Genomic DNA, 18,666 nt, shown 5'->3' with positions numbered 1-18,666 from the left:
TTAAATTAAGGATCTTGACACGGGTGAGATGGTCCTGGATTATGTGGGTGGTCTGTAGATGCTGTCAGAAGTGTTCTCATAAAAGAGAAGCAGAGAGAGATTCTCTGTGTCTCTGTCTCTCTGCTTGTCTGCCTGTCTGTCCTCTTACACATACACAGACACACATACACACGCAGGAGAACAATATGAAGATGGAGCAGAGTTTTGAAGATGCTGGCCTGGAAGATTGGAGAGATGTGACCAGCAGCCAACACGGACGGCCACTGGAATCTGGAAGAGGCAGGGAATGGATTTTCCCTGGAGCCTCCAGAGGGAGTACAGCCCTGCCAACACCCTAATTTTGGCCCAGTGAAATGGATTTTGGACTTCTGGCCTACAGAATTGTGAGAGAATAAGTTTCTGTTGTTTTCAGTCACTAGGGTGACTTGTTACAGCAGCCACAGGAACCTAATACACTTGTCTGAGCCACCATCCGATCCTGACTGCCATCATTTCCTGGCGAGCCTCTGGGCTTCCTCTCTTACCCTCTTGCAGTCTGTGCTCCGCCTCATGTCCCAGTGATTTTTTGAAAACACCACTGAGATATACTCCCAGCTCAACACCCACCATCGACTTTCTAGGACCTTGGAACAAAATCCAAAGATTTCACCATGGATTCAAAGTTCTATGGGATCTGGCCTCAGAGTCCTCTTTGGATTCAGGTCCTGCACTCTTCCCGAATGGCCTCATCCTCCCACACACCAAGTGCGCATTTGCCTCAGGTCTTTTGCGCCTTCTGCTTCCTCTGCCTAGAATGTCCTTCTACCCCTGCCCATAACTGCGTGGCTCCCTCTCACTTCCTTCAGGCTTCAGAGACCCCGCCCTATCTAAAATAGCACCCTCAACGCCCCACCCTCTTATCCTACCTCATTTTTCTTCAAGCATTGATCGTTTTCTAACCTTCGATCATATGTTTCTTTATCATCCGTCTTTCCTACTTCCATGCCAGCTCCATGAAGGCAGGCATTTTTTTTTTTTCTGTTTTGTTCACGGCTGTATCCCCAGCACCAAGAACCAGGGCCTGGTCCACCGTAGGCACCTGAAAAATATTTGTTGGGTGAATGCACATGAAAAAGATTGAAACCATATCAAAAGAAGAGGAAGACTTACTTCTGTTTTCTGCTTTAGGCTCAAAGGAAACTATAGGTTTCTTGTTATCTTTCCAGAAACCTTTTCTATATGTGCTAGAATATCTAAGCGGGCAACAGGGGTTAGATCTGTGTACCTCTGAGAGTAGTATACATCTGTGCCCGGTGAGTTACTCTGTTCCCGTTTGACAGTTAAGCTGGAGAAACGTACATAACAGCACTTCATGACAGACACCCCCATCTTTTTAACGGCTGTGTAATATCCCACAGCTTCATACTTAAAGAAAAATAAACTGCTCACTTCATTTGAAACATGGAGAACTTGATGACAGATCAATGCTGTGGCCAGTCCACGCTGTGTTTCCAGGCTCCAGTGGATGGCAGTGGGCTGGTTTTTCTCCAGTGTTCTGGGTGCCCATCAGAGACCACAGTACTGATACCTACATCAGCTGCTTTCTCCTTCAGGTGTTTTGACAGGTCATTTTACTTTCAACGACTAAATAAAGTCTCCTTGGAAGACTGAGAGTCAAAATAAATTGCATTGGAGAATGCTGATGCTGATAGGAAAACAAAGAAAACAGAACTCAGGAGCCTTCTGGATGCTCTGTCCAGCCTTCAGTGGTGGCCAGGCAGTGATGAGCAAACTTACCATTTCTATTCCCCTCCTGGAACCATCCAAACAGACAAGGAATGTGCAAGCAGGGGGCTTGCGTGGTAGACACTAAGGGCATTAGCCTCTCCCTCCAATCAGACTGCTTGCTGCCCGCAAGTCCTTGCTCTCTGGGGAGTTTGGGAACCCTACTAATGTCTCTCTGGGTCCCAGGAAGCAGAGCTAGTGTCCTGGTCTCCTAAATCTGTTCGCTTCAGGAGTCATACCTCACTTTGCATACGTGCCCTTCTGAACCAGCCAAACCTATCTCTTTAACCTTTTCCCTCTTTTTAAAAAAAGAAGGCATTTCTTTGGTACCAAGTTCAATTTCAATAATAATAATAATAATAATAATAATAATAAAAGACTGATTAGGCTATAATACCAGAAGGCTCAAGAGGGAGGAAAGAGAATTTAGTTTCAATTAATTATTTTAAGATTTAAAAAAATTTTTAAAAAATATTTCATTTATTTATTTGACAGAGAGATAGAGAGCACAAGTAGGCAGAGCGGCAGGCAGAGGGAGAGGGAGAAGCAGGCTCCTTGCTGAGCAGGGAGCCCGATATGGGACTCAATCCCAGGACCCTGGGATCATGACCTGAGCTGAAGGCAGCCGCTTAACCGACTGAGCCACCCAGGCACCCCTTAAGATTTTATTTTCAAGTAATCTCTATACCCAATGTGGGGCTCAAACTTACAACCCCGAGACCAAGAGTCACATACTCTATGAACTGAGCCAGTCAGGCACTCCACGACTTTAGTTTTAAAGGGAAAGTCCAGAAAAAACTGGACTGACTTTTTAAGTTAGGCATGAAGCTGAGATACATCCTATCAAAGGCATCTAGCTTTAACTCCAAGGAGGGTCCATGGAGAGCAGGTGCCCTCAGGTCTGTTTCATGTAATAGCCGGTTAATGTAGAAAGGTTTTACGATTAAAAGAGTTGTTTAAACAACATCTCTTAAAATCCATTATATTTCCAATGAGCTGAAATGCAGCCCTACTAGCTCTGAAGATCTCTGTATGTGTAGATTCTCTGACAAGTCTGTGCTCTTGCTCCCTGAGAGTATACCCTGGAGATGACAATGGCTGAGATGCTGTGTACAGAGGCAGGTGGGGTGCAAAGAGGAGGAAAGAGAAAGGAGGGTTTGCAGGCTTGGGAAAACAGGGGATATCTAGGGAAAGGTTTGTTCGAACGAAGCTTACAAGTTTTCATCATGTTTTATCTTATAAAGCAAGGGGGATATGGGATCTCCTGTATTATTTCTTAAAACTGCATGAGAATTTACAGTGATCTTAAAATAAAAAATTTAAAGAAAAGAGCAAGAGGAGAAACTTTTTGGAAGTAGAACTTTGGGACAGTATTATTTTTAACTATGCCGCTTTTAACAAGGCACGGGCAGAAGAACTCCTTTCTTTCTTGTCCTGCGTTGGGAAAGAGTGAGCAGGAGCCTTTATGCCTCTGAAGGAGCTCAGTGCATGCTTTTCTCTGTCAACTCGGTAACATGGAGTCCCAGAAACTTCGGGTTTAAGGAGGCAAGTCTTAGCACTCTTATTATCTCCTTCAACTGCAATGATAAGTAAGCACTTTAATTACTGCAGAATGCTGACCAGGAAAGAATAGCCTTTTACAATTATTTTTGAGGTGAAAGGTAACCATTTAATATTCACCTGCCCCTGGACAGTAGCATTCTTTCCTTAAAGAACATTGGGGCCAAACTGGGCCAGGATTCAGAGGGTTAGGGTGTCCAGCATATTTTCTGACTCCTCCCCCTCCTAAATGGGCTCATTTAGCCAGTTTCTAAGTGGTGCTTCCCACACTGTAAATGCTCACATGTTGGAAACAAGCAAAGACAAGCAAAGACAAATGTTCACGTGTTGGAAACAAGCAAAGACAGGCACCTGTTGTTACGGACTGAATATTTCTGTGCACCCCCACCCCCGGCCAAATTTGTAGGCTGGAGTCTTACACCCCAGGAGGTGGTATTAGGAGGTGGGGCTGTGGATCTGAGACTGGATGAAGTTGTGAGGGTGGGGCCCTGTGCTAGGGTTAGTGCCCTTTTAGGAGTCATGAGAGGGCTTGCTTTGTCTCTCTGCTTTCCACAGTGGGAGGAGGTATGGTGATCTCAGACTTCTAAACTGTGGGAAATTAATTTCTGTTGTTAGAAGCCACCAGTTGCCGGTACCTTGTTGTAGGAGCTTGAAGTGACCGAGACACCAGCACAGCCAAATGGCCACACCCCACCCCTAACATCAGCCACACCCCACCCCTAACATCTCATATACTGGGTCAGCAGTTCTCAAACCCATTTGTTTCAGGATCCCTTTACTCTTAAACATTATTAGCGACCCCAAAGAACTATTACTTTATTTTTGTAAAGATTTTATTTACTGATTTGAGAGAGAGAGAGAGAGAGCACAGAGGGAGAAGCAGACTCCCTGATGAGCAGAGAGCCTGACACAGGGCTCGATCCCAGGACCCCGAGATCATAACTTGAGTTGAAGGCGGCACTTAATCGACCGAGCCACCCAGGCACCGCCCCCCAAAGAAATTTTATTTGTGATATGTTTATTTTTATTAAATATTTATTGATTTATTTTAGAGAGAAAGAGCGTGAGGGGCGCAGAGGCAGAGGGACAGGGAGAGAGAGAATCTTGGGCAGACTTGGCATGGAGCACAGAGCCCCATGTGGGGCTTGATTTCAGGACCCAGATCACAACCTAAGCCGAAACCAAGAGTTGGGACCTTAACTGACCTTGCCACCCAGACCCCCTGTGATATGTTTATTTATAGCTTATGTACTATACAGAAATTTTAAAAATATTTGAGTGGACGTCTCTTTAATACCTCACTTAATAGAAGACAGCTAGATTCTCTGATCTGCTTCTGCTCTCAGGCTGTTTTGATGTCATACATTATGAGGCCCCTGGAAAACTTCACTGTACATGCGTGAGAGGCTGATACAGTTATTAGGAAGACAGTTTTGACCTTGTAGATCCAGCGCAAGAGTCTTGAGGATTCCCCCCACCTCCCCAGGTTTCCAGGCTGCGCTTTGAGAACTGCCATTTCTGTCCGAGTCTAGGGTGCTTCCCATAGGTGCTTTCCACTGTGACAGTCCTCCTTCTTTGAAGTTCTTGTGATATTCATGAGGTCTGTGTCCCCATGGCACCTTGACCTGCGACCTCCTGTGATTGTTTGTCAACCCCTGCTAGGCTGTGGGCCCAGTATAGGGAGACACTCAACTTTATTTTATTCACCTTTATATCCTCAGGAACGAACACAGTGTCTGGCCTCCATTAGGCATTGGATAAATTCACGTTTTAGTCTAAATACATGTTTTAATTTTAAAAGCTGTATATTTACTGGGGCGCCTGGGTGGCTCAGTCGTTAAGCATCTGCCTTCGGCTCAGGTCATGATCCCAGTGTCTGGAATCGAGCCCTGGAGCCAGGCATACAGGCTCCCTGCTCCGTGGGAAGCCTGCTTCTCCCTTTCCTACTCCCCCTGCTTGTGCTCCCTCTCTCGCTGTGTCTTTGTCAAATAAATAAACAAAATCTTAAAAAAAAAAAAGCTGTATAGTTATGACTATATTATAGAAAATAGGGACAGTAGAAAACAAAACTCCCCATCAGCCAAATATTATTTCTTGGGTTATTTTGTATCGGTCTTTTTACAAAATGCAGTTTTTTGGAGCTAGTACCATATCATATATAATAAATGAACATTATAATTTTGAATAATTTTTTCCCCTCAATGGTAGCAATGGTTAAGTTTTTCTTTTTGATGTCTGTGACTGCATATCCATCCCGTGGCCCTAACCCAACGTCCTAAGTAAATAGCCAACATTAGCATGCTTAGGATGCTTCCAAATTGTTGTTGTAATAAATACAGTGATCCTGTGAGGACTTTCACACACACAGCTTTTTTGGCATTTAGTGTTATTTCCTTAGAATAGATTCCCAGAAGTAAGATTACTGGGTCAAAAGATGCAGGCGTTTTTTATGGCTTTTAATACCTACAGTAAAATTGCTTTTCAAAAGGGTTATACTAATTTTCAATGCCACCAGCGCTTTCAGGAACGTTTCACTATCCCAATCGTCAACATAGGTACTATCAAGAATGTCGATCGAGAAAGTATTGTACCCTAGTTGTCAAAATTTTGCATTTTTTGAGGCTCATGAAATTAAAGTTTGTTGAAGAGCGAGTGTCTAATACAAAACATTCTTTTGGGACACCTTTATTTCTGGAAAACTTGAGACTTGGGTACTGGTGAACCCTAGAAGAAGAACGCATGTTGTTAGGACTGGCACAGAATTCACTTTGACATTCAGATCTTAACGCCCAAATTCTCCAACGGGGACCTTGCGCTGATTCTGCACAGCCGAGGGACGAGACGTTCCCACCGCCAGCCACACAGGACGCACCCGGAGGGGCTGGAGTTCTGCTTCTGCAACTTTTCTCCCCCCTCTAACTTGGAGGTGTCTGCCCTCTCCTTTGTTTCTGGCACCGCCTGCCCACGTGCGCCGGTGCTGAATTTCTCCGGCGCGAGGCCTCTCCCTCCCGGCCACCTCGCGCGGCTCCGGGCCGCTCCGGGCGCCGAGCGCCGGAGCGCGGCGCGGACTCGGACTCGCAGGGCAGCGGCGGCGGCGCGTCCGTCCCCCGCAGGAGGCTCCCGACCTCTTCCAGGCGGGCCTCCCCGAGGCGCGCGTGCGGCGGGCGCCGGCAGCTTCGCGGGGAAGAGCCCCGACCGTGCGCCCGGGACGGAAGGAGACTCGGCCTGCGTCGCCCTCCGGGCCGGCGCTGCTCCGAGATTGCCTCCGGCGGCCTCATCCTGGGACAGGCACTTATGAGTCATCGGCTCTGCGGGTCACATGGCCAACGTGACCAAAATAAAGTTTCAGTATTTTAAGCCGCTAGAAAAGGGGACAACGGAGCACACCGGAGGCGGGCAGCGGAAGGCGGGCAGCGGCGGGCACGGGCGGGCCGGGCACCCGCGCGAGGGGCCGCGGCGGCGCGGGCGCCCGGGGTGGGGGGCGGGGCGCCGGGGCCGGGGTGGGGGGGAAGGGGCGGGGCCTGGAGAGGCGCGCCCCTCCCCCACGGCCGGCAGCGACGCCCGGACTCCCGGGCCGGCCGGCTCCGAGCACGGCGCCCGGCCGGCGCCCGGCCGACCTCCGCCCCGAAGCCCCGGGCCCCGCTGCCGCCGGGCGGTGGCAGGCCGCGGGATTCCGGAGATCCCGCCGCGTCCTCCACTGCCACAGGGACCCCACGCGCCGGCAGCGGCTTCCCCGGGAACGTCCTTCAGCCCCGGGAGCACGCGGGAAAAGCCCCAGCGCGCCAATGAGCGAGCGCCTTCCTCCTGACGGTCACGCTCGGGGGCGGGGCTTCCCTTCGCCGCTCCCGAGTTCCGGGAACCCCCTTTGATTGGTCTGGACGGCCTGGGAAACACTGTAGTAACGCCCAATCAAAGCGCCACGTCTCGGCCTCGAGGAAATATTCCGTGTCGGCTCTGTCCTAACTGGGCAGTTCTTTCCGGCTCTGGCCACTGGGAAGCTTTGTTTAGGTCTGGAAGGCGGGCTTTCCTGGGAGTGGGTGGGGAGGGGGCGTTGATTCTTGACCAATCCTTTCATTCCGTTGGGTGGTGACCAGCCAATGGGCCGGGCGGATAGGACGCTCCTCCCGGAGAGTAGTGAGACCCCTGGTGCGGGGCGATTGGTGGCGGGCACTATGAGTGGCAGCCGCACGGTCCAACAGGCGCAGTGCGTGGGCCGCGGGGCGGGGCCAGGGCGGGTGCGCGGCGGCGGCGGGGTGGCTGGGCCGGCGGCGGCGGCGGTACGAGGCGCGCGCTCGGGGTCCCGGTCGCGAGGAGGAGGAGGATGTGGCGCGCGGAGGGGAAATGGCTGCCGAAAACAAGCCGGAAGGTAAGAGCCGGCGCGTGAGGGGCCGGGGACGGCGCGGCGGGCAGCGGGACCCGGCCCCGCCGGACATCCCGGGCATCGGCGGCGCCGGGCGGGAGCGCGGGGGCGCGGCGGCGGCGGCGGCGGGCGGGCGGGCGCCCCGGGCCGGGGAGGGGGCGGTGGGTGGGGGGGCGGAGCGCGGCCGGGTCCTGAGGTGACTCGCCGGGCGGTTGAGAGCGGCGCCGCACACCCCCACCCGGGGGCGGGCTGGGGCCGGAGGGGCGGGGGGCCGGCGGGCGGGGGCCGGGCCCAGCGAGGAGGAGGAGCCGGCGGAGGGAGGGCCGGCGCCTCCCCCACCCGGACCGGGCATCCCCGCAGCTCCCGGGCCCGGCGCGGCCCCCGCCCCCCGAGCCGGGCCCGGTGGGGGCCGCGGGGCGGAAAGTTTATCCGCCTCAGGCCCCCTCCGGCCCCGCGCCCCGCTGCCCCGGGCCGGTCCCCGTCGGGGGCACGGTCGGCGCTCAGCCCCGCCGCCGGTGGCTCTCGGGCGGCAGGGCCAGGCGGACTCCGTCCAGCATCACCCTGGAGCCCCGTGGGCGCCTCCCAGAGCCGGCGGGGGTCCCCGTGCTTCTCCCCGCCAGGGGGACCCCCTCCTGAGCGTCCCCGGGCAGAAGGGCCTCGTGTGACCCCTCCCCCTTCCCTGCCTAGGAAGGGGGCCTGCGCAGCATCCCCGCCCCTAGCAGCCGTTCCCATCCTACTCCTGCCCTTGCACCCCTCACAGCCAGGAGGGTGGGGTCTCCGTTTCTATGGCAAGTGAGGCTCTCCATACTCCCTTGCCCTTTACCTTCTGTGACCCTGATCCTTCTTTGGCAGAGGGGTCTGTCTCAACCTCCCGTCTTCTGTGCAATCTTTTGGGGCCTCTGCACACCATCTTCTGACCCTTTAGCCAGGACAAGGGGACTCGGGCTCCCCCTGTTCTTCTCTCACCCAGAGGGTAGTGGGGGCCTGTGCAGCTCTGAAGTCATTTCTAAATAGGAAAGCACATACTTCTTACAGATTAGGCATACTCTCTGCACACTTTCCCGGGTTAGGGTGAGCTCATTTCCTGAATACCCTTTGAGTTGCCCTCTTTTTCTTAGGGGAGAAACTGGACATTCTAGTGCTCCTTTCCCCATTTGGCTAGCGCCCCTAACATGTTCTCTGTCCTCAGAGTTTCCTGTCTCGGTGAGACTAGGGGCCCTGATCAGATGTAGGGCAGGGCTTCCATTGTGCCTAGTACTCAGGTAAGAGGGGGATACAGCGATCAGCCAAGGGTCTGTTTTTGCTTCCATTTCACTCTTGCCTCTGAGGTAGGGACAGCGTTCACCAGTTGACGCTTCCCCACCGAGAACGTGGTCTTGTGCCCTTGTTTTTTGGTGTTCCCATCACTGTCTTCTGTGCAGTAAGAACCTGACTTTGTACATCCTGCGTTCAAGAGTTTTTGAACCTTCCCTGGAAATAAACTTCCCATTTCTTTTTTAAGAGAACCCATATCCTCCTTATGGCTTCTGTTTCCCAGTCAGCCATATTTAGTGAGCCTGTTACCTTGACTTTTTCTGATTTTCTTAAATTGTATTCATGTTGGCTGGGTAAGAAGAAGCCATATGCCTTTCCATCTAGAAAAGGGAGTGTAGACACTCATGTCGCCCACGTGCCATTCGGGAAGGGGTTGCTAGTGTGCTTCTTGTTGTACTAGAACCTTCCTTTGGCCTCGTGTTGTCTCTCATGGGAGCTGAACATTTTTTTTTTTTTTTTTTTTTTTATCTTGTAGCTTTCAGGTGAAGGGAAAATTTGGGTGCTTTCTATTTTTTTTTGCTGCTCTGGTTCTCTTTTGGCGAAAAACACGATGCCATGTATTTGTTTGTATATATACACATGTAGGTATGCATTAAAAGACAAAGTCACATCTGTCACTTACACACTGTAAGTTGGAAGGGTTACATGGCTAGCTCTGCATTCTGCGTGTACGTAGGGACCTTGACGTGTACCAGTATGAATATATATTTTCGTTGTTGGTAGCTCTTCAGGTTTAGAAGAATCAGAAAACTCATTGATAAATGGCCAATTTTTACCACTCTCTCATTTGTCATTTGTACTGTACTGAATAAGCAGAATGACATCCTGAATGTTCACCAAGTCCCCGAATACAAGAAGTGTACAGCCTTGCCGATGCACACCCAAACTTAGGCATTCTGAGTTCAGGGGCAGTATTCTCTCCTTGATTTTTCGTAGGGTGAAAAGTTCTCATCTTGATGTCTTTACTGCTGGGTATGGAAAAGAGGTTTCATGTATTTGGGGCATCAATAGGAGGGGATGAGAATATGTGTTTCTGTGACAGAACTAGGAATGAGCAGCCATAAATATGTCGCTGTTTTATTTTGGCCATTTAAATAATTGAGAGAGGTTGTACACATTAGGAAAAGGTACCTTTGGGAAGGCCTGTGACACTTGAAGGGTGGGAGGGGCTGTTGTCCAGGTTTGTCCTGAGTATCACAGTTTGCAGGTTTGGCTCTGGGGCAGGGCCATGATGGAGCCTCCTGTGGGGCCCCACTCCCCTCACTGAGCTTGGAATGGCTGCTCGCTGCTGTCACTCAGCAGCAAAAAGTCTTCCTTTTTGTCAGGCTGAGTGTGGAGCCTCATCCTCCCCAACAAGCTCGTCAGATTGAGCATTTGGACCATTACGCATTTTTGGAGCAATGAATTTCTCCACCTGGAGTACCAAGTAAGGGAGGCAAGGGGATTTAGAGCATTGGTCAGCATTAGGCTTTGACTTCGAGACTTTGCCCTTCAGGTAATACAGAGTTACCCAGTGGGCATAAAACCCACTGCCCCAAAGTAGCACTTTTAAGCTCGATTTCCCTTTTTTCTAAGTCTTTATACTGTTGTTATTGTGTCTGTATCTATACTCAGCTTGATGGAATTGTGTATTTTTAAGGTATGGTATTAATGACCTTTGGAAGAAGAGAGTTGAGTACCTGCTGTAGATGTTGGGGTGTTCGTAGGAGAGTGAGTGTTCCCATCTCACTTCCAGTCGTGGATCCTTTGCTGTCCTTCTGCCTACCGCCGACTGCCTCTCTGGGTCTCCTCTGCTAATCAGGTGTTCTGCACAACGGGCAATGGAAGGACAATGGAAGGGTTACAGGAACACACTTGAGGTTAGTGTGTAAAGTTGGACTCTTTTCTCTGAGTTAAATGTGGTTGTGCTTTCCGTGTCATTCGCCCCATTGGTTACGGGAAATCAGCTTTTCCCTCTTCCTCTTCCATTGCACGCTGTTCTCTGGGCGTTAGGCCTGCCAGACGGGTTCTCTTAAGAACTTTTCTTTCTTACATCTTTTTGTTAGAACATCACTCTCTCCTCCACCTCAGCCCTTACCTCCAGCTTTTCGGACAAGGTTGGGTGACTTATGGGACCTGTCTTCCCTTGTCTTCTTGAAGACTTGACTTCTCCTGCTCTTAAATGTTGGGTTTCTCTGTCTCAGCGGTTAGCGGATTCCTGGCGTTGACATGCGCACAGCAGCCTCTACTCAAGGTCAGGTTGGTTTGGAGTTTCCTTTCCGAAAGAGGAGGGCTGCTCTTATTCTCTGAGACGTATTTATACATCTTGCTTACCCATGTGTTTCCATTTCTTCAGTGTTTAGGCTTCGCCTCTGAAGTGGCCTGTTCAGTGTCAGGTGGCCTTATTTTCGTTCTCTTTTTGTGTTGGATGTAGCACATGTGCCTGGTGGGATTACAGTTTTTCTGACTGCTTCTGAGGTAGCCCATCTTGTGGTTTAACTTTTTTTTTTTTTTAATATACTCCGTCATTGCTGCGGGCCGTTCTTCATTTCCCACTTCCCAACATTCAGGAAAATACCTCCTTGTGTGCAGTTGTACTTCTTCCCAATTTCCTTATGGGAAAAGCAATAGAAGGTGATTCTCACATTCTCTTTCTTTCTCCTCGTAGTTGTGTCTTTTGCCTCCTTCGGGAGACCTTTGAATTTGTCCTTCTGGAGAGAAGCTGTTTTGGCGCCCGTATTCCATCACTGGGCGCATTCATTCGGGAGACGGTCGCTGAGCGTCTGTTCTGTGCAGGGACCTGTGGTGGTGATGTGACTGCTTGAGGTCTCTCAGGGTGGATGACACTTCAGTGTCTCTTGTGCTTGTCTTTTCATATATTCTTTTAAGGAATTCTTTTCTGAACTTTAATTGTTTGGATTGTAATCTTACAAAAATATACTCGAATGGCGTACTATCCCACAGAACTCTTACCCCTCCCTGTAGGACTGGGGGTGTTGGAGTGGGTGGAAGGCAGCATGAGGGGCATTGAACAGCTTTCCCTCAGACTGTGTGTAGGGTGTGTGTAGAAAAAAGTAAGGTCCATCTTCTTTTAAAATGGCTAGGCTGAACTTTTAGGTCACTTAGATATACCGTTGATTGGAATGCTTGTTTAATATTTGAACAGCAGCATACCAGGTATTGTATGGAACGTGCTAGGTATTGTGTAGAACAGAAAATCAAATGCATCCTTTATAGGAGGAAGGGGTAGAAAAATAGTTTCCTCTTATGAGGAACTGGTATGTTTCATATCCTCAGATAGTAAGAACTGTATGAGATGCTGTTACATTTTTGCTGCCAAGTGTTATATCTAAATTTATGCCTAATGGTAGTGACCATTCTTAGACTAGGTATCTGATATAAATTATGACTGCTTTTGTTTATTATGTGACTTCTGATATTTTATGCTTTCTTTAGTAGTACTTTCATTTGTGTCTTGTGTTTTGGGGGGAGTAAATTGCCTCTGATTATTTCTGGGTGTAGGTTTGGTATACGGAGTGATGACAATAGTAATAAAAAATTAACCTGAAATGCACTTTTTTTCATTCTGTATTAAATCGGATTTCCCCTCCACAATGTTTGTAGAAACCAGTTCTAGTATTTCACGCTTAAGAACTCTCGTTTAGGGTTGTTACAGTATGTGGTTTGGCAGTGTCCTTTATTCATGTGAATATATGACTGAAGGTTTTTTTGTGGGACAGGTGATGTTTGTTTCCATTATAACAGATCATTTTCTAAAATGTTCTATATCTTCTAGAATCACTTATCCTACCTGTTTTTGAAGTTTCAGATGACCTAAGTCCTACCTCCTTTTCTTTCCCATATGAAGAAGTTTCCTTATTGCCCTTGTCATTATTATAAAAAAGTACCTGCAGGTCTACTGTATTTGTAGTCTTTCTGTCTTTACTAAAGGGTGAAGCTCACCATTCCTTTTGTCCTGTAGTAAGGGGCAGCGTCACTCTGTCTCCCTAAGGCTAGAGGGATGAAATGGGGTTTAAACCACAAGGCCAGGGCTGATAGTAGTATTTGTAAGTGGATAGCATCCCAGGGTGAAACACTGTGTCCTTCTGGCATCTGGGACTCCTCATGTAGGATTTTGGAAATTTGTTTTTGCTGCATTTAGCCAGTTTTCCTTCTGTCTCTTTGGCTTGATAATCGTAAATTTCCTTGGGCAGAGCCAACAAGTACACTACTTCATTTGAGACCTTCATTCACAAGGAGATGGGGGTCTTCTAATGCTACTGTCATATTAGCTGTAGTCTTTGGTGTTTGAGGGTGAGACTAGGGAGAGTTCCTGTGTTCTCCTTCTTTGTCCACAGAACATGAATAGGGTTTCACGGTCATTCACTCTTTTTGCAGGTTATAGTGTGTAATCTTTCTCTCTTTCCTTCTTCCTCTTGTTCTTCTTCTTCTCCCCCCACCCCCCCCCTTTTTTTTTTGGTGCACCCGATCAGGTTCAGGATATAGGTTGACCAGACATTATCCAGTCCCTGTATTTTGCACCACCCTTGGATGTAGTGTCCATCAGACCTGTCATTAAGATGTGTTGCCATTCTGTCATATGTGATGGTCTTCCATCCCATGGTATTTGTCATGTGTTGGTAAGGACAGTGTTTCTCTGTATATGTTGACAATAGGCAGCAGTCCTGATTTTGTATATGGAGGGACAAAGTAAAAGGTGTTTTCTTCCCCCCCATCAGTATGACGGCTGGGTATTTCTGGGGTTTTATTGCATCTTCTGCTTTGAGTGCCATTGCTTGTGGAAGGTCACAGGCCTCCTTGGATAAGGATTGGTAATGCTTCCTGAGCATTTTTTAGCTCATTACCCTGGACTGAAAAATACTAGGTACCCCATTGCAAAGAGAGGCCAAGTGTCAGCCATATTACTTCCCTTTCATCTCTCTCTCTTTTTTTTAGAAGATTGTTTATTTACTTTCAACTGATAGACGTGTCATAAGACAGAATGGCCAGAGATATTTTTTAAATGATTCTTCTGCATTCACCCCAGTATTTTGCTCATTCTTAATAGAGTTGGATGTTCTCTTATACATGAGTCCTTTACTCATTTGGAAAAAGTGCAGTCACGTTTTATTTTATTTTTTTTCAGATTTAGCCAGGCCTTTCAAGTCACGTAACATATCCTTGCCTGAGACTTCCCAGAAAGTGACTGCGAGGGACATGTGCTGGTCTGGGGCTGTGTTCCTCGGTCTGTTCTCTGCAGTGTGGTCCTGTAGTTCCAAGTGTACAAAATGATGTGCCTTGAAGAACTGTTTGGATCTGAGTTCTTAATGGTTTTAAATACGTTACTGCTTGGAGGCCAATTAAGTGGCATTACTCCCGCCACTAATTTTACTTCTAGTGTCATCTGAAGTATCTTCCCCCTACCTTCTCTCCAAAAAAAAAAAAAATCCCCAAACCACAATCATAACAAAATCCCAAAAAAGCCAACTGTGAAGGCCAACTCTGACTGCCTCTGCTGTACAGTTGTGTCACAAGCTTTAGACGTGTTGCTTAATTGGTGCTTTTTATGTATACAGTATTCAGTGGGGCGGCCCTGTGAGAGCCTCTGAAACACATAGCTTTTTCAGTCAGTTAGCTGCAGACCACACATTGTATCTTTCGTTTTTTTTCTTATCTGTCCCCCAGGTGAGATTGTGTATTTAGTTACTTAAGAACACTTGCAAGGTGGGTTGTTTTCCTCCTTTATTTTCATCTAGCCACTGGAACGAAAACTGGGGTTTACTTCTCATAATAATAGTAAGTTACTGTGTTCCTACTTTTGTGTTCCCCGTCTGTGGGCAGATGGGGAGCTCACACCCAGTAATGGCTCTGGGACTAGGCAGGGCTCAGGCTTACTCTGTAGCTGACACATTGCTTTAGAGACGATTTCTACTCTAAGCGAAGCCTGGTGTCTGTAACACGTGATAAACCAGATGTTTAAGTTTATTTAATCTTTTTTACAGTATGCGTTTAACAAGATGTATCTGTGTGTTTTATTAGAATGATCTGCAGATACAACCGCAACTAAAAAACAAAGAGAGAAAAACAAAGCCTTTCTTTCTAGTTTTGAAAAACAGGTGTTATCTTTTTTTTTTGTTTGTTTGTTTTTTTCCCTTCATTGGAGTTGATTTAGAGTGCCAGGAAGCATTTTTGAAAGTATAGTAATACAATCAAGAATTAATCATTTTGAAACTCAGATTTGGTTTTTAATTCTTGAAAGTTATTTCTGAGGATGTACGTGCCCCATTGGTTTTCTGGGGTACTTGGATATCAAACCATTTGGAAGCGATAAAAAGAAATTGGTATAAAGTGTGAAATTATAAAATAGAAAAATGATGTGCTAGTGAAGAAATTACCCATTTATCATTGAAGATCATCTACAGTGATGATAGGAAGTGTAATTTTGGATATTCTAAGGAAAAATGGGGTGTTGGCATGGGTACCATGTTGAAATTGGCACACACAGTTCTTGTCTGAAGCACTCCCCAACATGGAGTTGCTTAGAAGATAAAGAACCTGATGGGATTGATTATTTTAAAATGTTAGGTGTTTTTTTCTCTTTTTAAAAAGGTAATTGGAATAAAATAACCCTCCTTAGTGAAGAAAATGTAAACTTTAATGGAAGTTCAGAATGAAATATTTAAAAAGTGAACATAAAAGATAAGGATTTTTTATTGCAAATCCACAAGGGGGTAGTGATGTTCTATCAAAGATATTTGTGGTGGAAATGTGAGATGATCTCTTTTAACATTTTAGATTTACAGATAAAACCGGTATGTTTGCATTTTAACTTAATAAGATCTTCTTTTTAAAATGTTTATTGGCAAAATTGTTTATTGCTTAAATTAAAAAAAAATCCCATTTTGGGTGAATGGCTATTTTAAGCCACATGAATGGTAAGGAAGAGAGGATGTCCTTGTAGTGTTGTGCTTTGCAGAGGTTACCAAGGATCTGGGGGTCACTTATTTTCTAAGAATGTAATAATGTAGTAAATTTCCTGGGAAGTGTTAGGCATCTAGGAATCAGTGACTTACGTGTCCTTAGTAAAAGGATTTTGGGAAATCGTGTCTAAACTTTACATAAGTTTGTATTACTGGTTGTATTTTCAGCCCTGCCAAGAGATGAAAAATGTGAACAATCCACACCACTAGCCGCTTTTAATAGTTCTAAGTAAATCAAATTTTTATAATCTCTTTTTTTATTAGTTTATATTACATCATTAGATAAAAGCGGTTTTTTTTTCCCCTCGCACATAAAAATTCTAGTAGCTTGCCTGAGGTTATTGAGTCCCACCCCATTATATTCAGAATTGGTTAAAATTAGGTGTGGTGTGGCAGTACCAGGTAATTTTCAGTGAAGAACTCAAACTGTTATCATGTGCTCTTTTTTTGAATGTGATGGAGGAAGATTTAAGGTGGGGATAGGACTGTATTTTACTTATTTAGAGACGCGCTGACCATATTTTTACAAAATACTACTTTTAAGGAGACCATGAAGCTGTTCCATGGTTTAGAAGTTACGCTTGTTTGTGGCGTACACATTGTGCGGTTTTCATTTTTGGTCTGGGGACAAGGTTAATACAGCTTTTTCTCTTTTTCTCTTTTTCTTCCTCCGTGTCCTGAGCAAGGGCTTCTTCTCTTTCATCTCCTTTCCTAAATGAGTGCTGATTTAACATCCCAAAAGGTCCACTGTTTCTTCACAGACTCCCCTGAGCTCTGCTGGGAGCTGAACTATGACGTCAGCATTTTCATTCATGAATTTGCTCTTCTAACTCTCTTTTCTCGTTTTGTATTCCTGAACTGACTCCTGGCACCTGCACAGATCAGTTTACCATTAGTCAGCCCATAAATCAGCGATAAAAGGTAACGCAGAAGATAAGATACGGGGCTGTTTTGATGGAGCTCTGGTTGCTCCTGCTGATTTCCATCAGTGTAGCTTGGACAGGGTTTCTGGCGAAACAGATTGAAACCTAAAAACAGTCGGTTTAATTACCTCATGATTTTGTGGGTTGAGCTGCGTTGTGAGCACACTGACACTACAGTTTGGTTCTCCCCGAAGTTCGGTGCACTCTGCTGCAGCTCCTTCGGTAGAAAGTAGTGTTTTCGGTGGTGACTCGGGTGAACTGGAGCATCTGCTCTGTTGCAGAGAGGTGAGGCCCGGCATTAAGTTAGGTTCTACTCCGACGGCTTCTGGAACGTTTGGATGTTTTTGGGGGGCGGGGGAGCAGGGCGCGGTGTTGTTCTTGAAATATTTTCTGCAACTCTGCTGCTTGGGACTTAGCTTTCCAGCCGCCGGGAGCTGCTGTTCTGCACCCCGCGGGCCCGCCGGGGAGGGGGTCTGAGGCCGGCTCCTCTCCCCGCCGGTGGGCAGCGCACGCCGGGGGACTCCCTCTCGCTGTGGACCCCCGTTCCTCCTGCAGGGAGGTCGCTGCGTGTCATTTCGGACTGCGAGGGAGTAGTTCCTGCAGAAATCTTATTCGGAGTTTTCCTCTGCAGGGCCGGGTTTGAGGCTGAGCCTCCAGCGTGTGGCATCTTCCAAGCCTCCTGTAGTTGATGAATGGTGAGCTTTCAAAAAGTTCATTTTCTCTGCTTTCTCGGGGGTTTGTTGACTTTCTAGATATTTAATTGCCAAGAAACCTTTGGAAATAAAGCGTGTTATATTTAGAAACCCGTGTGGCTCGGTTGCAGTGTGTGGTTGGAGTGGCTGATTCAGACGGCGGCCATCTTGACTGACGCCTCGTGCTGCTCCCCGGGCGGCTTCTTCCACCCCGTGGCTACTCAGAGGTGGCGTCTGCCGCGTCCTGGCTGGCTCTGGGCTCCTTTCGGTCCCGCTGGCTGACGGGGAGCAGAGACACGTGGTCTCTCGTTGAGCTTCGTCCTCTGTCCTTAGGTGCTCGAGGAGAAGTAGTAAGAGCAAGTAGATGTGAACAGGCATTCAAAGATGACTTCGTGTTTATCATAATTTTCCCTCAGAACTAAGACATTTAAAAATTATTTCCGTATAATTTCTATGAAGGAATCTGATTGCAAATACTGTTGAAGAAAGGAGTGTCTCATGGTAGAGGGTCTCTGCAGACATTCCCTAACCGTCAACACTGTGTTCTGCTGCAGGACTGACGGGCAGTTCCGGGGACAGTTCCGGGTTCTGACGTCAGAGCTCAGGATGCGCGGAGACTTGTGCGTTCAGCCTCGCCGCGGCTCTGCCATGCCCCGGACGGAGCACTGCTAGATGAGTCCTCTGCTCCGAAAGGCTTTAGGTGTTCTGCCTGGCTCTTAGCACAAGCCCGCCGGCGGCCCCCAGCTCTTGCTCTTCTCTTTCACAGCCGGGAGCCTGGCAGGGAGCACGAGGGAGCCCAGCCGACGTGTGATTCCTGCTGTTCTTGCCCCGCTTGTGTAGGCCCCGGGCTAGAAGCCTCATCCCCGGGCTCCTGCAACCCTCTCTTCTCACCAGATTCTCCTTCATCACTCTTGGACCTGGCACAGCTTCTCATCCTGCTTTCCCTGACTTGAGGTCTCGTATACTGAGTTGGTTGATGATAAGTTTGAGACAATTCACGTGTTGGGTAAAGGGTTGTCCTGGTGCTGACTCTGGAGTCTCTTCTCGTCCTGACTTAGGCTGATAGACGGTGAAGTCGGATGTCAGGGGTTTGC

The 18,666-nt window shown here is 47.8% G+C and overlaps 1 protein-coding gene across 4 annotated transcripts in view; it reads left to right on the top strand.

Moving 5' to 3' along the window:
- Positions 1-7,552: 7,552 nt before the first annotated feature.
- CAMTA1 (calmodulin binding transcription activator 1) overlaps positions 7,553-18,666 on the top strand; it is an 814,502-nt gene continuing 803,388 nt past the window's right edge. For all 4 annotated transcript variants that reach the window (XR_013966637.1, XM_080800235.1, XM_080800233.1 and 1 more), the window contains exon 1: positions 7,553-7,690. Coding sequence is in view for 3 of the 4 variants with exons in the window: in XM_080800235.1 (XP_080656361.1) it covers positions 7,646-7,690 (45 nt within the window). In the remaining variant the exon portion in view is untranslated. The remainder of the gene's footprint in view (positions 7,691-18,666) is intronic.

The sequence above is a fragment of the Martes martes genome (genome assembly GCF_963455335.1).
Source record: "Martes martes genome assembly, chromosome: 4".
NCBI classification, from domain to species: Eukaryota; Metazoa; Chordata; class Mammalia; order Carnivora; family Mustelidae; genus Martes; species Martes martes.
This window is presented reverse-complemented; position numbering and strand designations above follow the sequence as displayed.